Raw genomic sequence first — 24,120 nt, forward strand, 5'->3', positions numbered from 1 at the left:
AAAGTTTAAAGTTAAGATACTATTTTATCCATATTTTATCCCTAATGAGCAAGTCTGAGGGGACAGTGGCAAGGAAAAACTCCCTGAGATGATATGGGGAAGAAACCTTGTAAGGAACGAGGCTCAGAAGGGGACCCATCCTCTTTTGGGTGAAATAAATAAATAAATAAATAATACCTTTACAACATATCTAATGCCAGAAACTAGCTTAATTACATCAGTATAAAAATTACCGTAGTTTTACTATACTATAAACTCACCCATATCCAAAACCTTACTCTAGCTCCTGGATAATCCCCCATAAAACGAATGCACACACACTGTATCTGAACATTCCTTCATTCCTCTTTCTCTTCCTTTAAAGTTTTAAATATTTTTACATCTACATGCTCTGTCATTTTGCCAAAAATCTTCAATTTATACAGCATTGCTGTCATAAAGTTGGTGACACTGTAAACGTCTCGGTTTTAGCAGGATTTAATTTTTTTTATATTAAATATGCCTGCTTTGTACCTTCATTCCAGCATTCAGCTTCCCACAAGGAGTGTATTTTTGTTTGTAACAAAAAGAAAGAGTCTGTATTTGGGTTTCAAACCAGTGAACTACAGTGAAATCAGTGTGCCTTGAAATTGACCCCCCTGAAGTAGAAGTAGAACTTATTGCTACTCAGTTACAACACTGCTGGGCCCCTGGAGCAGGGTGGATTGGGGGCTTTCCTCAAGGGCCCACTGGTGGCAGCTTGGCTGTGCTGGGGTTTAAGTCAACGATCTTCCAGTCAATGACCCAGAACCAGATTTACATTTCTGGCATTTGCCAGACTCCCTTATCCAGAACAACTTACAATTTTATGTCTATTTTTTTTTTTAACAACTGCACTACTGAGGGTTAAGGGCCTTGCCTAGGGGCCCAGAAGTAGCAGCTTAGTGGACCTGTGATTCAAACCCAGAACCTTCTGATCAGTAGTCCAGCACATCATACCATCATTAACCTCATAGTCCAGCACATAATACCATCATTAACCTCATAGTCCAGCACATCATACCATCATTAACCTCATAGTCCAACACATCATACCATCATTAACCTCATAGTCCAGCACATCATACCATCATTAACCTCATAGTCCAGCACATCATACCATCATTAACCTCATAGTCCAACACATCATACCATCATTAACCTCATAGTCCAACACATCATACCATCATTAACCTCATAGTCCAGCACATCATACCATCATTAACCTCATAGTCCAGCACATCATACCATCATTAACCTCATAGTCCAACACATCATACCATCATTAACCTCATAGTCCAACACATCATACCATCATTAACCTCATAGTCCAGCACATCATACCATCATTAACCTCATAGTCCAGCACATCATACCATCATTAACCTCATAGTCCAGCACATCATACCATCATTAACCTCATAACCTCAAAATGTCACTTGCTATAGTTAAAGGCAAAATCCTCGGTCCAGAAAACTTACTGGAGACACTGGAGACTCCTTCCAGAAATGTTAAAAAATACTCTGTCTCCTCACACCTCTTGGCTAAACAACATCATGTTTTAATCCAATTATTATTAGCCCTAGATTCTGTGGTGCATCCACCCTACACTGTGAATGAGCTGTTACTATGGAAACAATACAGTATTAATATCAGTACATACCCTTAACATTAGAAAAAACCGAATGAACAAAAAAACAAAAATCTGGTTAGTATATAAAGAGAAATGTTTGGTGAAGCTTCATGTAAGGAGGTTTATTTAACACTTATAGGAGTAAGGAAGGAAGGAGTCTCCAGTGGTGAGTAAGTTTTGCGCCAGTGTTCATGACAGAGGACTTAGTAACACAACAACATTGCCTAACATTTATGTCACAGCCAGAACTGCTATCGAGCTGCTGTTAAAGAAACATCATTGACACTTTCTGACCGAACAGATTTGAGAAATCAGCACCATTGCAGTATAAGTGACTTTAATGTAGTCACGCAACACATGTTCAGGAAGCGGAATACGAATGATGGATAAGGGTAATTTTAATCGATATGGGGTGGCAGTTTAAATGCTCTTCTGGCTGTGTCAGACTGTTTCTACCTGAACTGTGCTCCAGCAATTAGTGAAAACATCGAAAAAGTGATAAATCTGTTTCCATTAGTGTTTTCAGTTTTCCAGAAGTGCCATGTTGGTTCTTTTTCTCTCTCTCCCTCTACTCTATTGAGCTTCGATTTTTAATATTTCACCAAAACTACATTAGGGTTTTTAGTTTTGTTGTGAATTCACCGAAGCAGACCAGAACACTCAGAAGTAGTGTTTTATTGGAGATCAGAACATAATGCGGTGGTACTGTAGTCACCAAGTCCAAGGAAAGGGCACATACTTTGCAGTTTTAAATGCCCTGAGTGGGCAGGCCTTGAAGGTGTGCCAATACAAAAGCCTAGAGGTGATAAAAACCCCAGGGGGAGGTGGACCTCACAGGTGTCGACTCCCTGGTATGACAATGCAAAAGCCTAGAGGTGATACTCTTAAATAAAGCATTGAATGGGAGGAAGATCCCCAGAGCTGGCCCCCTAACTGTCAGCTACTGTAGTTCCTGATCACTGTCTGATTTGATCACCATTTGGTAGTGAGAGCTGGGATATGTAAATGCTTATTCAAAGAGAAATGTATGTTGCAGTAGATTCTAGAGCGACCTCAAAATATGTTTTCCTACAGTTTGCACCCAGAAACTTGAAGGCAGCGCTGCCTCTGATTCGTAGTCAGTGTTATAGATGAAACTTATTAAAATATCATCAGAAGAATAGCTTATTTATTTGAGATGAATCTCGGCTTGCTGTAATCCGGATCCCATATTCAGGAACACTTTTAGCTTAATGAATTTAAATGAGTCTGGTTTGGAAATGAAGGCTTTGGAATGAAAAAAAAAACCTAAATGATTTTATAAAGTTTTGATGTGATGTGAAATAATAATTGCACTGAACAATGAGAGTTGTTTAAGTGAAACAGATTAGAGACATAGGAGAAGCTATAGAGACACAGGAGAAGCTACAGAGTCTACAAATTTTGGTAGTTCAGCTAAAGTTCACCGTTTTATGCCTTTCTCTGGTGGGACTTCAGAGAGTGCAGTGCAGTATTTTTTATTTTTTTTTTTTTTTTGCCGTTCTTAGCATTGCACCCTTATGACCTGAGATCATAAGCTCTTCCAGCTTATAGGTCACATCCTTCATCCTACCTTTAAACCATTTTAACCTGTTCTGTCTGTGATGTTTGAGTTGAACAGCACAGGGCAAAGGTCTTATTTGTGTCCAAAGTTTTCTAAAGCAGTTCATTACTTTTCTGTAGTATATTAAAGGGATATAGATATTGATGAAAATATGGTTGTGAAGATAAACCAGAATGGGTGATGTGATGGTTAATGATCTTCTTTTTTTAGCACTGCAATGTTAAGTTCTTTAATCTGATTGGCCAGAAGATGTTACTTAAAATTCTACAGCAGAATCTCAGAGAGGAGTCTTGGATAACAGGTTGAGCCCAATGCACTCGTTCTTGCTGTCCTTCTGGGAAGTCCATAATTGAGTTGGGAAGCCAGGTGCGTTCAAGTCAGAGCGAGATGAAAGTGTACCTTCTCTTAATTAACTAAAATACAGCAGGGGTCATTTTTTCCCCCTCTTTTTTTTTTTTTTTTTTAAACTCTACTCCTAGGAAATGATCAAATAATATGCATCAGGTCTGTTTTGCTTTTTTTTTTTTTTTTTAATGTTTTTACTCAATTTATGAAGTCACTGTAAACTTTATTGTGAATTATGAATTACTAACTTAATATCAACAAAACAAACAAATTTACTTAATACAGTAAAATCACATTATATATGATTGTTAATGTAATGTTCAGCTTTTAATGTGTAGTGTTTATTATAGAATGGAAATAGAATGTGTCAATTCGGCAGTTTATTAACAAATTATACTTAACATTAACATTTGTATCTGGTATAGTATCCTGTGTGTGTGTGTGAGTCTGTTGGTGTGTGTGCATGTGTTTGTGTGTGTGTGTGTTTTAGGGTGCAATCAATGGCATAGTGTGAACAGATTAGATGGCTAATTAGATAAGTATCTTGCAGTCAGCAGGTTTTACTTCAAGTTCATTGAGTGTCAGGTTAAACAAGTGTCGATTGGTTTCTGTGAATTCAAGTGCATTTTCGCATCACACACACACACACACACACCACTCTTACAGAGTTCTCACAGAAATAAACATGCTCATATTACTGCACCATGACGATGTTTTCCTGCAGTTTATTGGCTTGGAAAATATTTCATCACTTTTCATCGCATTCATTTTGATCAATACACTGTGATTCTTTCAACCATATATTAGCATAAAAACAATTGTGGGCTTTGACAGTCAGTGCGGGTCCTGAAACGTTCCTGCTTTAAAATCGCTACCAATTTGTTCCCATCCAGCAGGCATAATAGAGAGGTTGATCACTTGATTGCGTATTACCTGTTTAAAATTTGCACTAATCAAACTCTTTCTTCAGCATTCAGGATAAATATTGAAATATTGAAATGATCGCTAGTGCTAAATGTTTTTTTTTTATTTTTTGCTGTGAAGGTATTGCAGTAGATTGTGAAGGTGTTGCGATAGACTTTTTCCCCATGAAAGGCTACGATAGTTGAACCAAAACTTTTCATTTAAATATGCTCTTTTTCTCTCACCCAAGTGCCAACTGCCTTTGTGCTCTCAATCCACCTCTCACACTATGCAGAAATAGCTCAGTACACAGCTTTCACAACCCTCTGCATACAGTCAATGTATACAGCTCCTCCATACAGCACAGAATGCACACATTTGTCAGATTCCTATACATTTCTGATTCTATTACCAGTATTTCATAGAAGAGAAAAAATCGCATTGATCAAAAAAGACGACATCATGCTTTAGCGAGTTGTAAGCATGCGTTCATCCAGACAGCGTTAGCGACATGTCATGTAATGTGAGAAGAAGACGGATGCAGCTGCCTGCATAACGATTTTATTAAAGGAGCAGGTCAGTCATCTAGAAAGAACAAGGTCAGGAATTATAATTTAAAACACAGGAAGGAGGTTAAAAAAAAGCATAGCAACACAGAACAAAGCATCTTGCTAATGTTATAAGGCCAGTGTCGTGATGCAAATCTTTGAACAAAAGCAGAAACAAAGTTTTAAATACACAAAATATTTAAGGGCCAAACTTAAAACAGTCAGGAAACATGAGTGATAGACAACAAATGGCAGTGAAGGGGAGGAGACAGGAAATAGTAACACATAGGTAAACATTACGTAAACACATGACAAACCTGAAAGCACACGCCATATCGCTGCATGGGTGCTAAACAGTGCTTGGCTTAAGGGGAAGATTCCAGACACACCAATAACATATAAACTAATAAAAGTACTAATAATGTATTAGTCTTTAACTTGTGTAGAAATGTTTTGTCAGCCAAAGTGAATGAAAGATTGTGTAACTCAATATGATATTCTTCATATTCATGTTTGTGTGTGTGCATGTGTGTGTGTGTGTGTTGATGAACTCCAGTCACCTACATATTAGCATAGCTGATTTACATTTAGACTCACAAAGTCCATATAAGGCAAAGTCCACAAATAGCCAAAAATGAAATGACAACTAAACTGATTGAGCTAAATCTCCCTGTAATGCAGCTTAGCCACTGCAGGGCTTCCATTAACTCTTCCTTCTTTTGTGCTAATTCTGTGCTAATATTAGTTGTCATAATTTATGGATAGTTTCTTTCAAGTTTTTTTGGTATGAAGCAACTGCGTATCACAATTTTCCATTACGTTTGTGTGTGTAAATGAAATTAATTAGCAATTTAAACTTAGAAGTATAGAAGAATTTTATCATTTGTATATATATAAGGCTTATTAAAATAATGCAGACAGTTCACACCCACAAGCTGCAACATTAGCGGGAAACTGTAACCGTAAGGACAAAGTAATGGCACGTAGTGTGCTAGCGCAAATGATGTGTACGAGTTACAGTCATAAATGCCTAATTAACTGTCAATCAACTTGTCTACATGGTTTTGCTCTTCAGCAGTCTGTTATTCATATGTTTTTTAGCTATAACACTATATTTTTAACACTATATTAATAACTGTGAAAATATTCCTGAAACTTTATTATCTCCATTATGTTAATGATTCAGTTACTCCTTAAGAAGCAACAACAACTGATATCCATATGTTACTATTTGTATGAAGTATATTTTAGCAAGTTGCAGTGTTAATATCTGTATCTAGTGTTTAATGCTAGGAATATTTCTATCTTTATCTTTATCTGTATTTGGATTTACACCCAAAGAGGACGTGGCCTAAACTTGGAGCATTTTATTTATTTATTTATTTATTTATTTATTTATTTATTTATTTATTTATTTCATTTATTTATTTCATTTATTTCATTTATTTTTTTTTTTTTCAAAAATTGAATTCAGTGTGGAAAAAAAAGAATATATTAACATCATAAAACGTTAAAGATACATTATAAACACAAAATAACATGATGAAAAATTATAACAAAAATTATAAAAAATGTCTAAGAAAATATCCCCAAATTTGTTCCAAATTTATTAATGATTTGTTACCATTTATAATGCCGAAAAAGCAACCTCATGCATCTTTTACGCCACATGTGCACTTAAGGTTATTGTGCAAAACTGTTGCAGACAGGAACCCTCAGTTTAGCTTCCTATAGGCAGGAGGTAATAAGGTAATACGGTAATATTATTCATCTGTCAGCAAGATTTCATGGAATGAAAATGGATAGACATGAATCCCATACTATCTCTTCATACCTGCCATACATACAGCACATTCAATGTAATAAATCATTCAGAATCCATTACCTCGCTAAAGCAGCCGCAATCGAAACTCTAATGACTGAGTTAAAAATGAGGAGAGCTACAGAGTGTCATCACCAAAGAGCAGAAAAAAATTGCTCGACAGATTTGCATGATGTGACGTGTCTCGGTACTTATGTGTCTGAGTAAGAGTTGAACCAGAGGGGCACTGTAGAGGTAGAAGTATAAATAATTTTTTTCCATCATCCCCATTATGTTAATGCTGTAATTTAATCTAAAAAAAAGAGCAACTGAAAGCCATCTTTTACTATTTGTACTATTTGAAGCATGTGTAAATGTTAATATTTGTATCTCTTTATATGTATGTTGTCTCTTTATGTTCATTTAGATTTACAGTCAAAGGTAAAAGTGGGCATGGCCTATGCTGGAAGCTTTTTTATTTTTTATTTTTTAATTGAATACAGGAAATATGATTGTAGCTGCCTGCTATTCATTCCTGGCTAATAATCATCACCTGAATAAAATTTTAGTTTCAGAAGTGATTCACAGCCATGCTGAACTTAATCATTTATACCGTATTATCCCCATATTCATTCATTTGTCTCTCTTCTGCTCTCCCACACAGACCGATTTTGAGAAAGACGTGGACCTGGCATGTCAAACAGGTAAGCATTTCTCTTTCAGCTCTTTCCTTATTCCTTCTTCTCTTTCTTTCTCTCTCTCTCTCTCTCTCTCTCTCTCTCTCTTACTTGTCTGTGTGTTACTTTCCAGTTTATAAATATATATATATTATATATATATATATATTTAATTTAAACACATAGGCAACACAGGAGATTTATGTAGTGAATAAATAGTCACATTGATTAACATTGTCTTCTCATCATTTGCAGAGAGAGGACATCCATGTAAGTTTAATTGAAGTGTTTCTTCTTGTTTTTGTTTTTGTTGTTTTTTCATTTCAATTACAATTGTTTTTTTGCATTGTATTGCATCAGAATTGCAGCATGATGCTGAATTTATGCCTTCATTGCCATATGCATACCATGTGCATCACCAGCCAAAAATCCTGAAAAAAATACATTTTAAAATTGGCTGTATATCAAGCAGACCGAAAGACAATCTTAGGGAACCTAAATGTGAAAATGATTGTAAAATAAACTGAAGTACATCTCAGACATTCTAATTCATCTAGCTTGTACTATTCATGTATGTGGTGCCAGAGAGCTAAATAAATACAGTGGAACCTTGGCATATTAATGCCCTCCCTTAAGAATTAAAATTTAGCAAGAAATTTGCATCGGAATACGAAGCACTTTCGGCATACGAATGAACCAAAGCGAATGCTGGCTAAGTTGCGCGTACGTCCGGGAGCCGTTCAAAACTTGTTTGCATCAGTGGAAAGCCAACCGTAGTGAGTTTATGAATTTTGCAAATTTTTTTTTCATTCAGTGAAAGCTGTTTCGAAAGAGCAATAAGAACGTTGCCTTTGGCATGCGTTGAAAAGCAACATTTTTAGCATGTATTTTTGTTGGTGTAGGTGGTCTGTTCTATTTTTAGCCCAAGCTTGGTGGCATGACTTCCTGTGAGGACCCTTAACCCTTGGAAATTGGTAATATTGGTAATATTTTGGGTGGCTGGAACGGATTATCTGCATTTATATTATTTCTTATGGGAAAATTCATATAACAATACAAATTTGCACCTTAAGAACTCGCCTCCAGAACGAATTAAATTCATATGCAGAGGTTCCACTGTATTACAACATAACTTTTATCATTTTGCTTTCTAAACACTGTTGTAAAAATACATTTATTATCTGGAAAAGACTGTCTCATCAGAGTAGAATTGCCTGAAGCAAATTCATATAATAAACACTAGAAACACCTGTGATTTTCAGAATGCAGCAGATTTTCTACATATTTATGCAAAAATGCTGGAAACTTGAGTTCAAACCAGAATCATTTCTGTTTAAATCCTTTTTGTTTTGCGTAAAAACAACAACTTTGTTTTGCAACAGTTTCTATGAGGCTTATATCCATAAATCATTATAGCTGTGTTTATAAGGAATCATTACCAAGAATCATCATTATAATGATTTATGAATATGAAATGCATAGAAAGTGAATGTCCAGTAAATTCTGCAGCTGAATTAATGTATCAGTTACGTATTGCATATGACTTCAAGCAGTAATTATAAGATCAGGAGAATCTGCCAGTGATGTCTGTCATTAAGATGATAAGATGTTGAATCCTTTTCCTCCAGGAGGATTACTGAGTATTGTTCTGTGCATGCAAATCTGTGCAACTTCACCAACACCAACGCTGTGCCTAACTTCTGTTTCATTCCTCCACACCTGCATGCTATGATTCAACAACATACCATGTGGGGAAAAATTGGGTCCTTCCTTCTTTCATTACTCTGTGATTTCTGGCTTTCTTTCCAATGTGCTCATTCTTTTTTCCTCTTATCTTTTCTATTATCCTCCCATCATTTATTCTTTCCTCTGTGGCCTCTATCAATCTGACATATCTGCACACACGAACTAACTTTCTGACCTTTGTTATGCATTTGTACAATCTGTCTCTCTATCTGTTACTGTCCATCTTTTCTCATTTTCTCCCATTCTCCCATCTCTCTGCTATGCAATGTCACTTTTTGCTGTTCATGTGTTGGCTGTGCGGTCTCTTGCCGTCTATCTTGTCTTGTGCACTCGACCTCTGCTTCTGTCTCTTCCTCCTCTTCCTGCCTTTGTGTGCACTCTCTCTTTCTTGTCCTCCCTCCTGCTACCCCCCCCTTTTTCTTCCTTTCTCTCTCTCTCCTTCGTCTTTCCTCCTCCTCTCGCTCCCTCAGTCATCTTCAAGGAGGTGAATACATGCAATCCAGCTAGCATCACGGGCACACTGTCACGCATTTCCCTGGATGACGAGGACGATCCCAAGTTAGCCACCCATCAAGAAGGCATCAACTTCAGCAGTCTGCCCGGCAACATCCCCCCACCTAACCTCCTGGCACAGGTGCCAACTCTGGGCACGTTGAACGAGCTCAATGAGACGCCTCGGAAAAAGGAGGTCAACGTGGAACAGCAGGGGCAGCACCAACGCTCTGCACCAGTCTACCTGTGCACCGAAAGCGCATTGGGGTGGGCACGGTCATCAACTGCTGCTAATGACCCAGCCAGCAATGTAGGGGGTGGCGAAGGGGACTACATGGTACTACCACGGCGGACGGTCAGCCTCAAGCCCAGTGCTATACAAGAAGAGGAAAAACCTCTCAATATCAGTGTGGAAGACCCACCTTTTCCTCCACCCCCTTCACCCCTGACCCTTCATCCGGCCGAGAGCGAGCCATACCCAGCGGACTTTGCCACTGTGGACCATGTTGGTGTAGGTCTGAACCGATCCTATGGTACTGTCAAGCACGTACCCGGCCTCGCAAGTGCACATACGCTGACGGTGAAGCAAAGCCGGCCATCCATCAGGCAGATCTTCACTTCCGGCAAGGCCGAACGCACCAGGACCCTGCCCCGCAATTTGGGCAGTGCTAATGCCAATGTCTCAGCTGGCTCCCTGGAAGTAAGTAAAGCTCATCCCTTTCTTTGGCACCTTGGTTTAAACCTGTCCTGTTAAAATTGGGACAAGGCCATCTGTAATTACCAGTATATAACTGGCAGCACTCTTGTAGTGCATAATCTTCCTGCAAAGGTCTGAGTGGACTAGTGAGATCTTTTTCTTTCATCATTTATCAAAAACATACAAAATTTACTACTGTAGGTATTAAATATTCAAGAATACATTGTTACAGAATGAGACAAATAGCTGTTTTGCAGTTACAAATTGGCAGAAATGTTTGCCAGAAGTGTCTTACAGTTAATCCAAACTAATCATTTAAATGTTCCTGCTTGGAAGATGACTTTCGATTTAGGGAAAAGTGACTCTTTTGCTGCAGGTGACAGTGAATCATTTTTAAGCAAAAACAAGACCAAAAGAAAGAGCCACAGCATAAGAGTTGGGACTAGTACACACACACACACACACACACACACACACGTAAAAAACTATTACTCTTTAAGAAGACTTGCCTTCAGTACGAAGTACCAGTTAATATTCAATCATCAGTCAAATCCACAGATACTAGCAGATGAAAAGAGAAGATGATAACAAGCAAATACAGACAATTATTTCAGCTTTGTGCAACCAAACATAAGTCTTGTTTTGGGTATATGAGAATATCCAGTTCACCCACATTAACATAAGGTATAGGAGAGTGAAGCAGTTTGGTGAATGATTTATTTAAAACCAATACATTGGAAGACAGTAACAAACTACAATAATTCATGATCTTAATCGAAAGAACAGACGGAAACTGAAACCAAGAAACATAGTAAAAAGCCCCAGTGAGGAAAAATAAGTATTCAGGCACTCTTGTTTTTTTTTTATTATTATTTACTATACTTGCAATGTTTGTCATTTTAATTCACACACATAATGTGTTTTAACTGCATATAAATATGTATATATTCATAAACATTAAAAAAAAAAAAAGATATTCAGACACCGCAAATGACCAACATTAGTACTTTGCTGCAAAGCTGTTCTTGGCAATTACAGCCTTTGAGACATCTACAGTAACAAGTAATTAGATTTTTGCAGTACTGTGGTTCAATTTTGGCCAATTTCTCTTGCCAAATTGTCTTTAATTCCCCAAGGTTCAGAAGGGCTCTCTGCTGGATGCTTAATTTAACAATCCTTCATAAATTTTTATTGGAATTCATTCATGCAAGGCCTTTTTATTTTATTTTATTTTATTTTGGCTGTATGTTTGGTGTTAGTGTCTTGTTGAAAAGTCCATCATCTCCCCAGATTATTGAATCACAATTTTTTCCTGGTCAATCATTCCTTCCTTTCATGCTCCCTTTGAAGATGTGTATTGCCCTAGTATTATTTGGGGAAAAGAAAGAGAAAAAAAAAAAACCCTGATGCACACACCCCCATGCTTCTCTGTGTGGTATGCTGTTTTTGTATTCTTTCTCCATATATGATGAGATAAATTATTGCTGTAGAGTTATTATTTTTTTATTATTATTATTTCTTTATTATTTTTATTTTATATTATTTTTTAACATTTGTTAAATGTTTTCAGACATGCAGCTCAGTGCTTCTTTTTTAACTGAGGAGTTAATATATGTGGATATAATTGTGGTGCCATTCATTGCTCATTGCTCTCTGTGTAACTGTTGTTCCTGCTGCTTTCAGGTTGTCCTGCAACTCTTTTCAAATGACAGCTAGCTTCCCCTTTGTACTTTCAGTATCATTAGTCTGAGAGCATGTTGTGAAATCTTGGGGATGATTAGTTCTCGTTTCATTAACGTTTACATGTGTGTATTATCAAACCACTGGTATTGACTGGTGTTTTAAGGGCTTCACTTAAGTGTTGTTCAAAAATGAGAAATTTGGAAAGCTGCTTCACCTTCACAGTACAAAATTAGTGGATATATATGTGTGCACTGGAAGTATATTAATCTAATAGAAAAAAGTCTCATAAATACATATTTCCCCTCACTGTATACAGAGAAAAAGCAAGGTATAAGTACACAAACAAAATAAATGAGTTCATGCCGAAAAGACGAGCGCAGTGATGTGTGGAACAGATCGAGGTTTGAGACGGGTTGTCACCATGGGAACCGTGCGACAGTTAGCTTCATTTTTGTGTTGTGACCCTCTTTATTCAGCCAAGTATTAAAAGCGCTAATTGTTGTTGTCTGTACGTGACACCTGTTATTGATTCTATTATCTGGACTTAGCATTGATTCTGCATTGAAATAAAACCAGTTGTTTGTAGTGGACTCAGATTGTTGTACAGGAATGAAGAGGATGGGATGGCAGAAAGGTGACAGGTAGAAGAGACAACAGGCATGTAGCGAAAGATTATTTAAAACGACAAGACAAGAATAATGAGGCAAAAATAGCAGTTCCTGACACAACCATGCTAAACTTACTGAATAGTTTTAGACAGAAATGAATGAAATGTCTAGTACATACAAATCCGTACATATTGTACATACACTCAGGATAAACTAATATGTATTCTAATTATCTGAAGATTCTCAGGGGAACTTTTATTCCACACTTATAAATGGTATAAAACGAGCGTGATGTCTAAACCATCATATCATTATTATTGTTATACTTCATAATCCAGATAGATAATTGGGTAGCATATTCAGGGTCTAGACGTCTGTTCACACTCTTCACTTGGCTTCTGTCATAACCTCCAAAATAACCCTGTTTTATCTTCTTCTTTTTTTTCCTCCAAAAACCCTGTCAGAATGTTGTCTGTCCAGTCATGAGTTGTGTATTTCTTCATCCATATGTGTGTTATACATGTGGGGCTATAATTAACCACCGTCCCTTAGAGAGGGACAGATGGAGGAGAAAGATGCAATGCCAAAGAAAATACCTGGGTTCTGTCCTGCTTCATTAGAAGACACACACACACATACACACACATAAGCATAGTTGGCTTTACAGGGGTTCTGGTCACATGGGATGCTTTTGGAATCACTTTTTAAACTTTAAAAAATGTCATATTGTGTTTCACACACACATCTTGTTGTGCAGTACATTTAATTAAAGAGCATCTCACAGTGTGAATACAGACGTAGACACATAAAAATGTGCTTCCTCTTGCTGAAGAGCTGCTCTGACATTAGCGCTAATGGCGGTATATTAAAATATAATAATAAAGGTCATTTGTCATTTAGGAGAATAGACTTATTTTGGTTTGAATATCTAGGGCTTCTGTTTGACCAGAATTGGGTTATTTTGCCTATAATAGAGTTAAAATATTTCTACATTAAGAAAACAAACATATTTCTACAAATGAATCAGTAGAAAAGGATTTTAAACGAGTTTAAACTGGGTAATAAGATAATAAGTTCTAAATTTGATATAAGTTAAAAAAGTTAAATAAAAAAAGCACAAGCAAAAACATTTATCATTGTGCTCATGAAATTTTTATATACATATAGGTAAAGAATCAGACTTTATTTATTTTTTTGTATATAATATACACACATTTAAAAAAAAAAAAAAAAAAAAAAATATATATATATATATATATATATATATATATATATATATATATATATATATATTTTTTTTTTTAAATGTGTGTATATTATATATATATATATATTATATATAATATATATATATATATATATATATATATATATATATATATTATATATATATATATATATATATATATATATATATATATATATATATATATATATATATATATATATATATATGTTCCATAATAATAATAATAATAATAATAAACATATAGAAAACAATTGTGGGCAAAATGATTGTACATTTTTAAAATAATTCATTTGGATTATTAATTTATTGTTTGTGGATTTAATCATTTTGTTTGGAAAAAAAAATTCAGATTAAATCTCAGAGTGTGTGCAATGCTATGAACTTGAACCAGGAACATGAAAAGACAGAACGAAGACAGTATATGATTTAAAAAAATAATAATAATAATAAAAAAAAGAATAATAATTCTCTTCAGTTTGAGGATCTTCATGGTTTACTCTGAACATGTTATGAACTTGTTATGGCACGGTCTGACTAAGATCATCTTCTACAGTCTGGCAAGTAATAATCTTAAAGGACCACTGATATTTTGCTGTTTTAAACAGGATTAAAGGCACTGCATTTGGTAGCTTGCTATCTAAGCGTGTTTTCCTCAGGCTGTGAATGTCTCGGCTCGAGAGCAGGTTGCTTCTGATCATCAAATACCGTGACTGACATTTTACCTCAGGAGATGATGCTCATGTATGATCCACTGATTCTCCTGATCAAAGTATTTACTTGTTATTAGTTGCAAACGTATAATCTTTGATAAAATCATTAACGTTGGTTTTCCATCAACGAAGTTAAAATTGTAGAGATAGAGGTAGAGATGTTTGTTGTCTATAATTATTATAAGTCATCTGAATCGACATTACAATGTAAACCTAATTCATTCTAATGATCTATAATGGTTATATACTTTCTATCTATTATTTATAGAAATAAAATAATAGATAATATTAAATGTAGTATGGGCAGGACTTATCAATGTTCATCATTTCTATATTTTATTCATTACGTATTAAATGAAACAGAAATTAAACAAATAAATGTCCGTTGCTTTTAGATGATTAGTCTGGTGGTGGAGTGTGGAATGAATCTTTTTTTTTTTTCATTTATGGCATTACACAGACTATTAATAGTTATTAAGCACCAATTTCTTTTCAGAAAAGTCCTCCCATAGGAAAATAAAAAAAAAATTCCGTAGTAAAATAAACCTTTTCCTTATGGTATCAGGTATCAGTTTGCACATTTTATTTCAAAATTATAATACAGGAATTCGTAATTCAGTAAGTGTTACGTGAAAGGGATGTGGTCTATCACAATAAGTAATAATTAATAAAAAAATATATATGCATTGTTTATAAAGTAAAAGAATACATACTTACAATACCCCAAAACCAGATCTCATGAGTCAATACCAAGTGCACAGAAGGGCCAGTCCTTAAAATCAAGAACTCTAAATGCTATTACTATGCAAATTGGTAATGCTCGCCAGTCCTGCACACACACACACACACACACACACACCTCCTTCTCCTGGTGAACTGGTGGTGCATGTCTACATGTCTGATAGCTGTTTGATCAATCAAATTAATTGCCATGACAGACTTTAACAGCGAATAAATAAATAAATAAATAAATAAAAGTTGCTTTAAGGTTAGTGAAAATATTCGAATGTGAATGTGTCTTCACATAATTAATGTTTTAAATAATTAATTTAAGTAAATTAAAGTCAGCTGTGGAGCTAAGACCCCTGTGCACTTCCTCATCATGGAGAACCAGACCATGTTTGGTCAATAAATAATTTAAATTAAATGTTCGCACACTTGCCATGTCAGAATATTGAATATAAGTTTAGTTTGTGTTGAGATGTTGATAGTTTCTTGAACATATTGTTGTATTGATAATTTCGTTAGGAATAAGTATTTGGACGGCAGATGAACCAATCATTAAATAAATCTGGAATAACTGACAATCGAGTAGGTGTTTCGAACTTTCTGATATTTACTACCCCCTGGAAATCCAGCCCTTTTCACCCAACTCACTTTAGTCATTTTTCACCTCAGTTTTCACACTTGCATGTTCTCTTTCTGTCAAGGTAACTGTACAATGCTTTGAGTTCATTAATGTGAAGTAAACTCTGTTTATTAGACACATAGCACATTTAACTGTTCATCATCAGTTAGCTACTATATTTCTTAGAGATGCCAATAACATTTCCATCTGAATTTCTATCAAACAAATATACAAATAATATATTTATATATTGAGTATATATATATATATATATATTTGAGAGATTGAGTGTTTGGGTTTTATCCGGGTGGCTATTGAGCTGCTTTTGTCACTCAGATCTGGCTGACCCAACTAGCATGGTGTACAGGTATAGACCTTAAAAACATCCCCAGACACAATATTGAATGAATCAGATGCCAGACTGGAAAGCATGCAAGTGACCTGATAGGGCACCGTCTGGCAAAGATCATCGATGGCTGGTTTAACAGGTTCCAGTTTTAGGTATTAAGTACCAAACTTATATATATATATACACACTGTATATGCATAGCTACAGAATCAGCTGAATGTTTAGTTCTATAGAGTATCATAAATTTCATTATGCTATTATGAAATCATTGAGAAGATTTAAAAAAAAAACAACAATCATTATAATGGTCATTGGTGGTCATTCAAATATTGAATATTGTACTAATATTTACAGGCACTGGTGCCAACTGCATACTGATAACTGAGATCTGTCCTGTGCATTCCTCTGTCCAACTTTAAATGCAGTTGGAGTTAATAAGCAGCTTTCTAGTGTCTATGCTTGTCACTTCCTGGAGTGAAACATCTGTGGCACTGGTTCTTCTGAAGGTCGTAGCCCACATGAATATTAATCCACACAAATGGAGCTTTTTAAATGAAGAAGGCTTTATTATTAAAGGCTGTTGCACATTTGATTATAGCACAGTGGAATTTGTTTCTTCACGTATCCAAGCTTTTGAAATTGGTGTCAGAGGGTAGGGAAAGCTATGATATAGCACCTCTGGAGCAGAGATGGTTAAGGGCCCAACAGTGTCAGTTTGGAAGTATCTGCATACTAGGCTCTTAGTATGTACTCTGTAAATTTTAGCACCAGAATCCACTGCTTAAGTGCTATAAATCTTACTTCAAGCAGGAATATTGAATAAGACTCTAATGAACTGGTGTGACTTTTAAACCAATCAGGGAATGTGTTGTGGCTGACATTGTGCCTTCTCTTTCACATGCTCTTAATGTTATTCTTGTGTATGTATTCTATATTATGCTTGCATAACAGTTTCTGACATACTATCATTACCTAGTAGGCTCAGCCCTTATATGTCATGTGTGTCTTGTTATGCATTGTTAGCACCACCACATGTGGTGTAGTTTTTTAGCATTTGGTTGTCAAGCTTTTTGTTGTAGTTGTTGTTTTTTGTCATATGTGCCATGACAAGCATCTTTTACAGTCTTTATTTTCTATGCCTCATATACGCAGTTTGTGCGGTTATGGTTCTTGTTTCCACATTCATTGGTTGTTTGTTTGCACTTTACATAATGAAGTCTCTGCTCTTGCATCAAATTTGCCTCCAATTTGTGACATATAGAGCCATGGTATGAAGCTAACAACCACTTGAAGCAGCCAATGAACCTTTGAGGAACCAGTTATTATAAAAGTGTAGAAGTAGAGCCATTATTTCCCCAAATGTGTTGTCTAGGCTTACATAAAAACATTTAAGATGCAAGACCTGTCCTGGTAGTGGTAAATATGGGTAGTGTCCTCATAGATAAGTGTGTATGAACAGCTACACTAATGATTCCTCTAAGTTATCTAAAACAAATATCCTTGCATATCTGAGAATATTTCCTCGCAGTCCCCACTGAACTGCACTTTATTCACAGACAAAATGTGAATAAGTTTTGAAAAGTGTTTCAAAATGAAATGTAAGCTAATAAAGTTGTTGGTTTTATGGGTATGATTGTTTACCTTGGATCATTTGAGATCTTGGAATATGTATCTTGAATGAATAAAGTCCTATTATGTGAGGATGAGTACATTTTTCAGATGTCCTGTTAGGTAAGAAATCCTCCAGTGACTTCAAGTTATATTTGATTGTGCATACCGCATGATTATAGCAGTGTATAGTTAAGTTCATTTCAGCAGAAGAACATATTGGTGATCACAAATAGACTGTTTCATAAAGATCATAATCATAAAAGACTGTATAACCATGCTCATAATTCTCCTTGGGCGAATCTCAAATAACTCCTAAAAAACTCTGATCACGTGTTGTAGATAATTGTAAATAATACATAATTACCCAACACACAATATATGTTATGTCTACACTCTTTCCATGTGTAACAGGGGAAACTTAGAAGCAGAGTGAGAACATAGCAATCAAAGTGAAATTACAATCTAAAGCAGTAAGTCAGGTTAAGGTCTAACGGCAATTAGTAAAAAGTTTAGCAAGGCCAAAAGGTAATACAAAGAAAATTACAAAAAAAAATAATGTTTTAATCGTTAAAAAAACAACCAGACTCAACAGAGAGACTGAATTTGCAATGAAGTATTAGACTTGAACTGTATTAATAAGTAAGTATTAGAACTGCTTAAATACAGTATATAGCCAGGACGGGTTTTGTTAAAAGTCACAGTAATGCTCTAATGATCACAGCCTCTGCTGAAAGATAAGGGAAGGGAAGGAAGGGTGGGGAAGGGAAAGGAAGGGAAGGGACGAAATGGTTGGGAAGGGAAGGGAAGGGAAGGGAAGGGAAGGGAAGGGAAGGGAAGGGAAAGGAAAGGAAAGGAAAGGAAAGGAAAGGAAAGGAAAGGAAAGGAAAGGAAAGGAAAGGAAAGGAAAGGAAAGGAAAGGAAAGGAAAGGAAAGGAAAGGAAAGGAAGGGAAGGGAAGGGAAGGAAAGAAATGATGGGGAAGGTGAAGGGAAGGGGAGGAAAGAAATGGTGGGAAAATGCAAGGAAGTGAAGGAAAGAAATGGTGGGGAAAGGCAAGGAAGGGAAGGGAAGGAAAGAAAGGGTGGGGAAAGGAAAGGAAGGGAAGGGAAGGAAAGAAAGGGTGGGGAAAGGAAAGGAAGGGAAGGGAAGGAAAGAAAGGGTAGGGAAGGGAAGGGAAGGGAAGGGAAGGGAAGGGAAGGGATGGAAGGGAAGGGAAGGGAAGGGAAGGGAAGGGAAGGGAAGGGAAGATGAAGATACAGAAGGGAAGTGGAAGGAAGGAAGGGAAGGGGAGAAAGGGAAGGGAAGATGAAGATGAAGAAAGGGAAGGGAAACAAAGGGAAGGGAAACAAAGGGAAGAGAAGGTAGGTGTCTTGATTTTGAGTTGCAACTAGTGGCAGCTGGTGCTAAAAAAAGTTTGGGGGTGCACAGACAAACTTTAAATCAAACTGTTAGTAATGCAGGACTGTAAATAGCCATTTATCAGGTGTTTATGTATCATTACTGCTAAGATAAAATATTAAAAATGTTACTGTTAAAGTCAACTGTTAAAGCATGCAATAAATGTGCCATGAATCATTGAATTTGATTGGGTTTATTATCAGTAATGAAGGTAATCATTAAAAAAAATGCTGGCAAAAGTATAAGCTCGACCGCCATTACTGGACTGCTGCTGAATTTGCAGCTTGTTGAAGCTCAGAATTTTTCTTCATCATTTTTTGTAAAGATATAACTGGTTTTTCTTTCATCTCTAGATATTTTGCTTGCTTCCACATTAATCAGTACCTGTCCGTTAACTGACAATCTGCTGAGCGGTAATGAGACTCGTTGAGAATGGTCCAATTACATGAGGCCAAATATATAAAAACAATATTGATTTGTTAACAACAAAAGTGGGAGGGTTCCACTATGAACAAAACACAGTTTTGATTTTTTTTTTAATTATTTTAAATAAATGATGATGTGACTAACAGTGGAACAGTATGACTAAATGATTTTATTTCATTGTTAAAATATATAATTATTGTTAATATGTTAAAGTAGCAGTCTTCTCTGCCTAACTTTAAGGGGGCAGTGCCCCAGCGCCCTCTACTGACCGCCCGCCACTGGTTACAGCAAATGTTTCATAAAGATTTTAGGATATGTAAAGTTTTTTTTTTTCAATTCCTTGAAAAGGTTCTACTTGATATACATTTTAATAGGGTTTTAAACAGAAGCCTTTCTAGATGTTTTCCAAAGGACATCATTAAGGGATTTTCCAGTACTTAATTTATTTGCCTTGTCATACTTCTGGGCTTTTGCCCAGATAGTTGACTAGCATGAAATAGCAAATCTCCAAATTTCCACAGTTATAGTCAATATGTGTCCACTAGGGTGGGTCGATAGGGTATTTTCATAGGTTATTTACTGACACCCTTCTGTAATTTATCATGTCTTCTCTCCACTCCCCACCTTTCCCAGAGGAAAAGAGTACGATACTCTGAGCTGGACTTTGAGGTAAGAGCTTGTACCCCCTGTACCCTGGCTTAGTGTTTGCGCTTCTTTTTTGCTTCTAGCAAAGGGGTTGGATTGCTGTCTTGAGGACCCGATGGCATTGCTGCTTTAGTGCTTGTATTCCCTTGCATTTGTCATTCAGAATAGTAGCCATTCAATTCATGGTAGAGTTGTTCAGTGTTTCATCAGCCTTGATTCAAATCGTGTTCTGGATTGAAAATAGAACTCCTTTCATATTGCCCCAAAGCAATGCTGCCATTTGAAACAGGCAACAAACGCTGCATGAGAACATCATGACAAATCTGGTTTGTTGAAATGTTGAGACTGCAGAAACACTGGGCTGTGAGTGTGTGATTATTGAGAGAGTGCGCACATAAGACGCCTGGAGAATGACTAAGCTCTGGAATCCAGCAAACCTCCAGTCCAACATCAGATTTGCTAGATGCTGCTTGCTTTGTTGCAAGTTATTCATGGATCTAAAGGATTTGCCTCCCAAACCTAGTTATTTTAGGCCGATTTTATTTGTGCTAGTGGCTGGAGTTTTGCTTTCCAAAATGGAGGCATCCTCTCAAGCAAAGGTATGTTACTAACAACCCCAGTCGCTTTTAGTTTCATTACTTCTTCCATCCTGGACAGCGCTGCATGGTGTTTCTACCAGAAAACAAAAGCTCAATCAGTCCATGATAACTGGCCACCCATGTCATTACTGAATCCGGTGACAAAAGATTGGTACGAGGTCACAGCACTTATGCAGTGTTAAGCTTAATTGGAGTTTGACTTCAGAGGGAGATTTGACCCAGGTTGATCTAAATTTTGTGGCAGGCAGCCATGTCTATTAGGCTGCCTCTTAGCTGTAAACCACCTCCAATTAAATCAGGACACAGGACAAGAATGTCCCCCTGTGGAGAATGCCGCTGACCAAAAATACCCTGCTGTGCCCCTGACTCTATTGCCATTTAGACTCACAGTGTTTTGAAGACTAAAAAAATTCCATTGTACTCATAATGGTTGGCAAGTGTTGCCAGCTACATACCCCGCCTCCCAGTCTGTCTCTCTGCCACCATCACCTTCTGTCCCCTTCACTTTTATTCTGTTTATTTTTTTTGTTTTGTTTTGTTGCTTTTTTGTACCTTCCTTCCAGAAAGTGATGCACACTCGCAAAAGACACTCAGAGCTCTACCATGAACTCAACCACTCCACCAAGTTCCACACCATAGATAGGTATAGCAGGGACCCTGCCATGGCCAAGTTTAAGGTAAGAGTCTAAACCGTGTGTTTTTTGGGGGGAACGGGACATATGGTACTTCTGCACTAGTCACATTGGTACTTTAAGATCAACTGTCATGTGTATCACTTTAATATGAAACACTGCCTCATCATGTTCTCAGTGATTAACAAATTTAATTAGAAATTATTTGCCAGTTTTGGGTTCAGACAAGTCTTGGTTTTGGTTTTAGAATTTGAAATATATACCTTTAAATAAAAGACCAGAGAATACAGAACTTTAAATTCTTTAATTTATAATACTTGACCTAATATTCAGTGTCTGTTGAGTCTGTAGTGACAAACAGATTTCATTTATATTGGAAAACCCTGTGGAAAATGTCACTTTAAAAATGGTGAACAAAATCAAGTTCACTTAAAATGTTTGTGAAAATTACACTCAGACAGCATAGTTATAGTTCATGTACTAGACACGCCTTTTGCATGCTTGATATTTGATAATACTCGTAATTTCTTTAAAATGAAATGAACAATATATTATTCCTTGCAACACTGTAACTATGTGCATATAATGCTACTAGAATCAATTCTAGGATACAGAACACAGTATTTAAAGTTTTTAAACACCCTATAATTTAGCTTTTTATTTTTTTTTAACAGACCTCATTCTGTTATTTGCATAATCTAGAACTAATCTAATCAGACAAAAAGCCTAAATATTTAACACCCAAATAGGACAATTGTAGAACACTTTATATTAATGTTTATAAGTCTTCTACATATTCACTCAACGTGATTACTTCCAAGTGTTCCCACCTTTATTAAAGTGCACATTAGGATCTGAGAGCAACCAGTTAATAAGTTTCACAAAGATTTCCATATTTAAATATATATATATATATATTTGCTCTGTGGCAATGATGGTGATTAAGTAGGGAATAAAACAAAATAGGGCATGCTGTTATAGGAAAATGATCACGTACGGGGTGATGTGAGTTATTGTTGCCACCCAAAGGCTGATTATTTTCTAATAAACCCACGTCCTGAAATGTTTCTTTTCCCCCTCTCATATTACTCTAGCAACTCCTTATTCATTGTAGAACTTTTCATCTTTTAGATTTACGTGGAATGTCGTGGAACATCCCAGAATGTTAGTTTCTTCTATTACTTATAATAGTTGTTTCTCTTTCTCTCCCTTAAAGTTTAAAAGACAAAACTGTAGCAATAAATGTTAGCAATAAAGCTAAAATTCATCGACCTTGAAGACTTTCTCGTGTTGGGGAACTGAAAGGAAATCTAGACTCTAAACATTTTACCACTCCTTTTAATTCATTTATAGACCATCCATGATACAAGTCCCTGTGTAAGCTATGACTAAGGATACAATAAAATTAGAATGAGCGCATGAATAAAGATTTTGATGGATGAGAATAAAAACATGAGCACAGTGCTAAGAAATGTAATACATTATAATAAGGTTATACATGTTTAAAAACCTTCATTGAACTATATACTTAAAATGTTTAAAATAAAATTCAATATTTAAAAAAATATTTTAAACAATTTTTAACCTTTATTTATATATTTATTATTTAAATTTTTTTTATAATAATAAATATATAATATAATATAATATAATATAATATAATATAATATAATATAATATAATATAATATAATATAATATAATATAATATAATACATGTTTTTTTGTGTTTGTTGATGCTTCATACCTTTGTGATGGCAAATATATATTGCATTGAACTATACACTGCAAGAGAGACATAGAATATTAAAAGAAATAACCACAGGCTGTGAAATCAGCCTGACACACATCACAGCACATTACTTACCTAAACCAAGTCGCATGACTGATTTGATGGCTGAAAAGTTGCATAATTTGGCGTTTGGCCCTCAGCTAGATTTCATTAATGCTACGTAATGCCCTACTAATGTTTATATCATATTGAATTCTCTATTTATGAACTTGTCTCAAGGACATTCACTACCACTCTTCTCTGCAGCCTGACTTCCTTGGAAAGAGTTCAGTTCCTCTTCCTGTTTGAAGGGACTGCTAAATCTTTTATGGTCTATTAGTAGTAGAGAAAAGAGAAGCCATACACAGTATTGTATTCTTGTTTCCAGAGGGGCTTTCTGTCATTAAGATTTAAAAACAATTACCTACTCCCAGGGTAATCTTAAGGAGCACTTGCCACACGTTCACTCATACTTAATTTGTGTCATGCTGTCTGCACCCTATCTCATTTCCAGGCTATTGACTTTGATTTGCCTTAAAATTTTGGAGGGTACGTGGACCATGCTACCCGAACCTGCGCTTTGACTGAGTGATTTGGATCCCACTCATGAATCCTAATGGCATTAACTTTTGCTTTTTGATTTTTAATGAG

General features: G+C 35.9%; 1 protein-coding gene across 15 annotated transcripts in view; it reads left to right on the top strand.

The window, feature by feature from the left end:
- The window catches only part of adgrb2 (adhesion G protein-coupled receptor B2), a 389,817-nt gene that overhangs the window by 342,003 nt on the left and 23,694 nt on the right, over positions 1-24,120 (top strand). For 12 of the 15 annotated variants that reach the window (XM_058404654.1, XM_058404647.1, XM_058404648.1 and 9 more), the window contains 5 exons: positions 7,495-7,534; positions 7,763-7,777; positions 9,724-10,445; positions 20,457-20,492; positions 21,631-21,744. In XM_058404654.1, coding sequence (XP_058260637.1) covers positions 7,495-7,534; positions 7,763-7,777; positions 9,724-10,445; positions 20,457-20,492; positions 21,631-21,744 — 927 coding nt within the window. The remainder of the gene's footprint in view (positions 1-7,494; positions 7,535-7,762; positions 7,778-9,723; positions 10,446-20,456; positions 20,493-21,630; positions 21,745-24,120) is intronic. The other 3 variants (XM_058404659.1, XM_058404660.1, XM_058404658.1) reach the window with 1 other exon arrangement.

Source organism: Hemibagrus wyckioides, linkage group LG12 (genome assembly GCF_019097595.1).
Source record: "Hemibagrus wyckioides isolate EC202008001 linkage group LG12, SWU_Hwy_1.0, whole genome shotgun sequence".
Classification (NCBI taxonomy): domain Eukaryota; kingdom Metazoa; phylum Chordata; class Actinopteri; order Siluriformes; family Bagridae; genus Hemibagrus; species Hemibagrus wyckioides.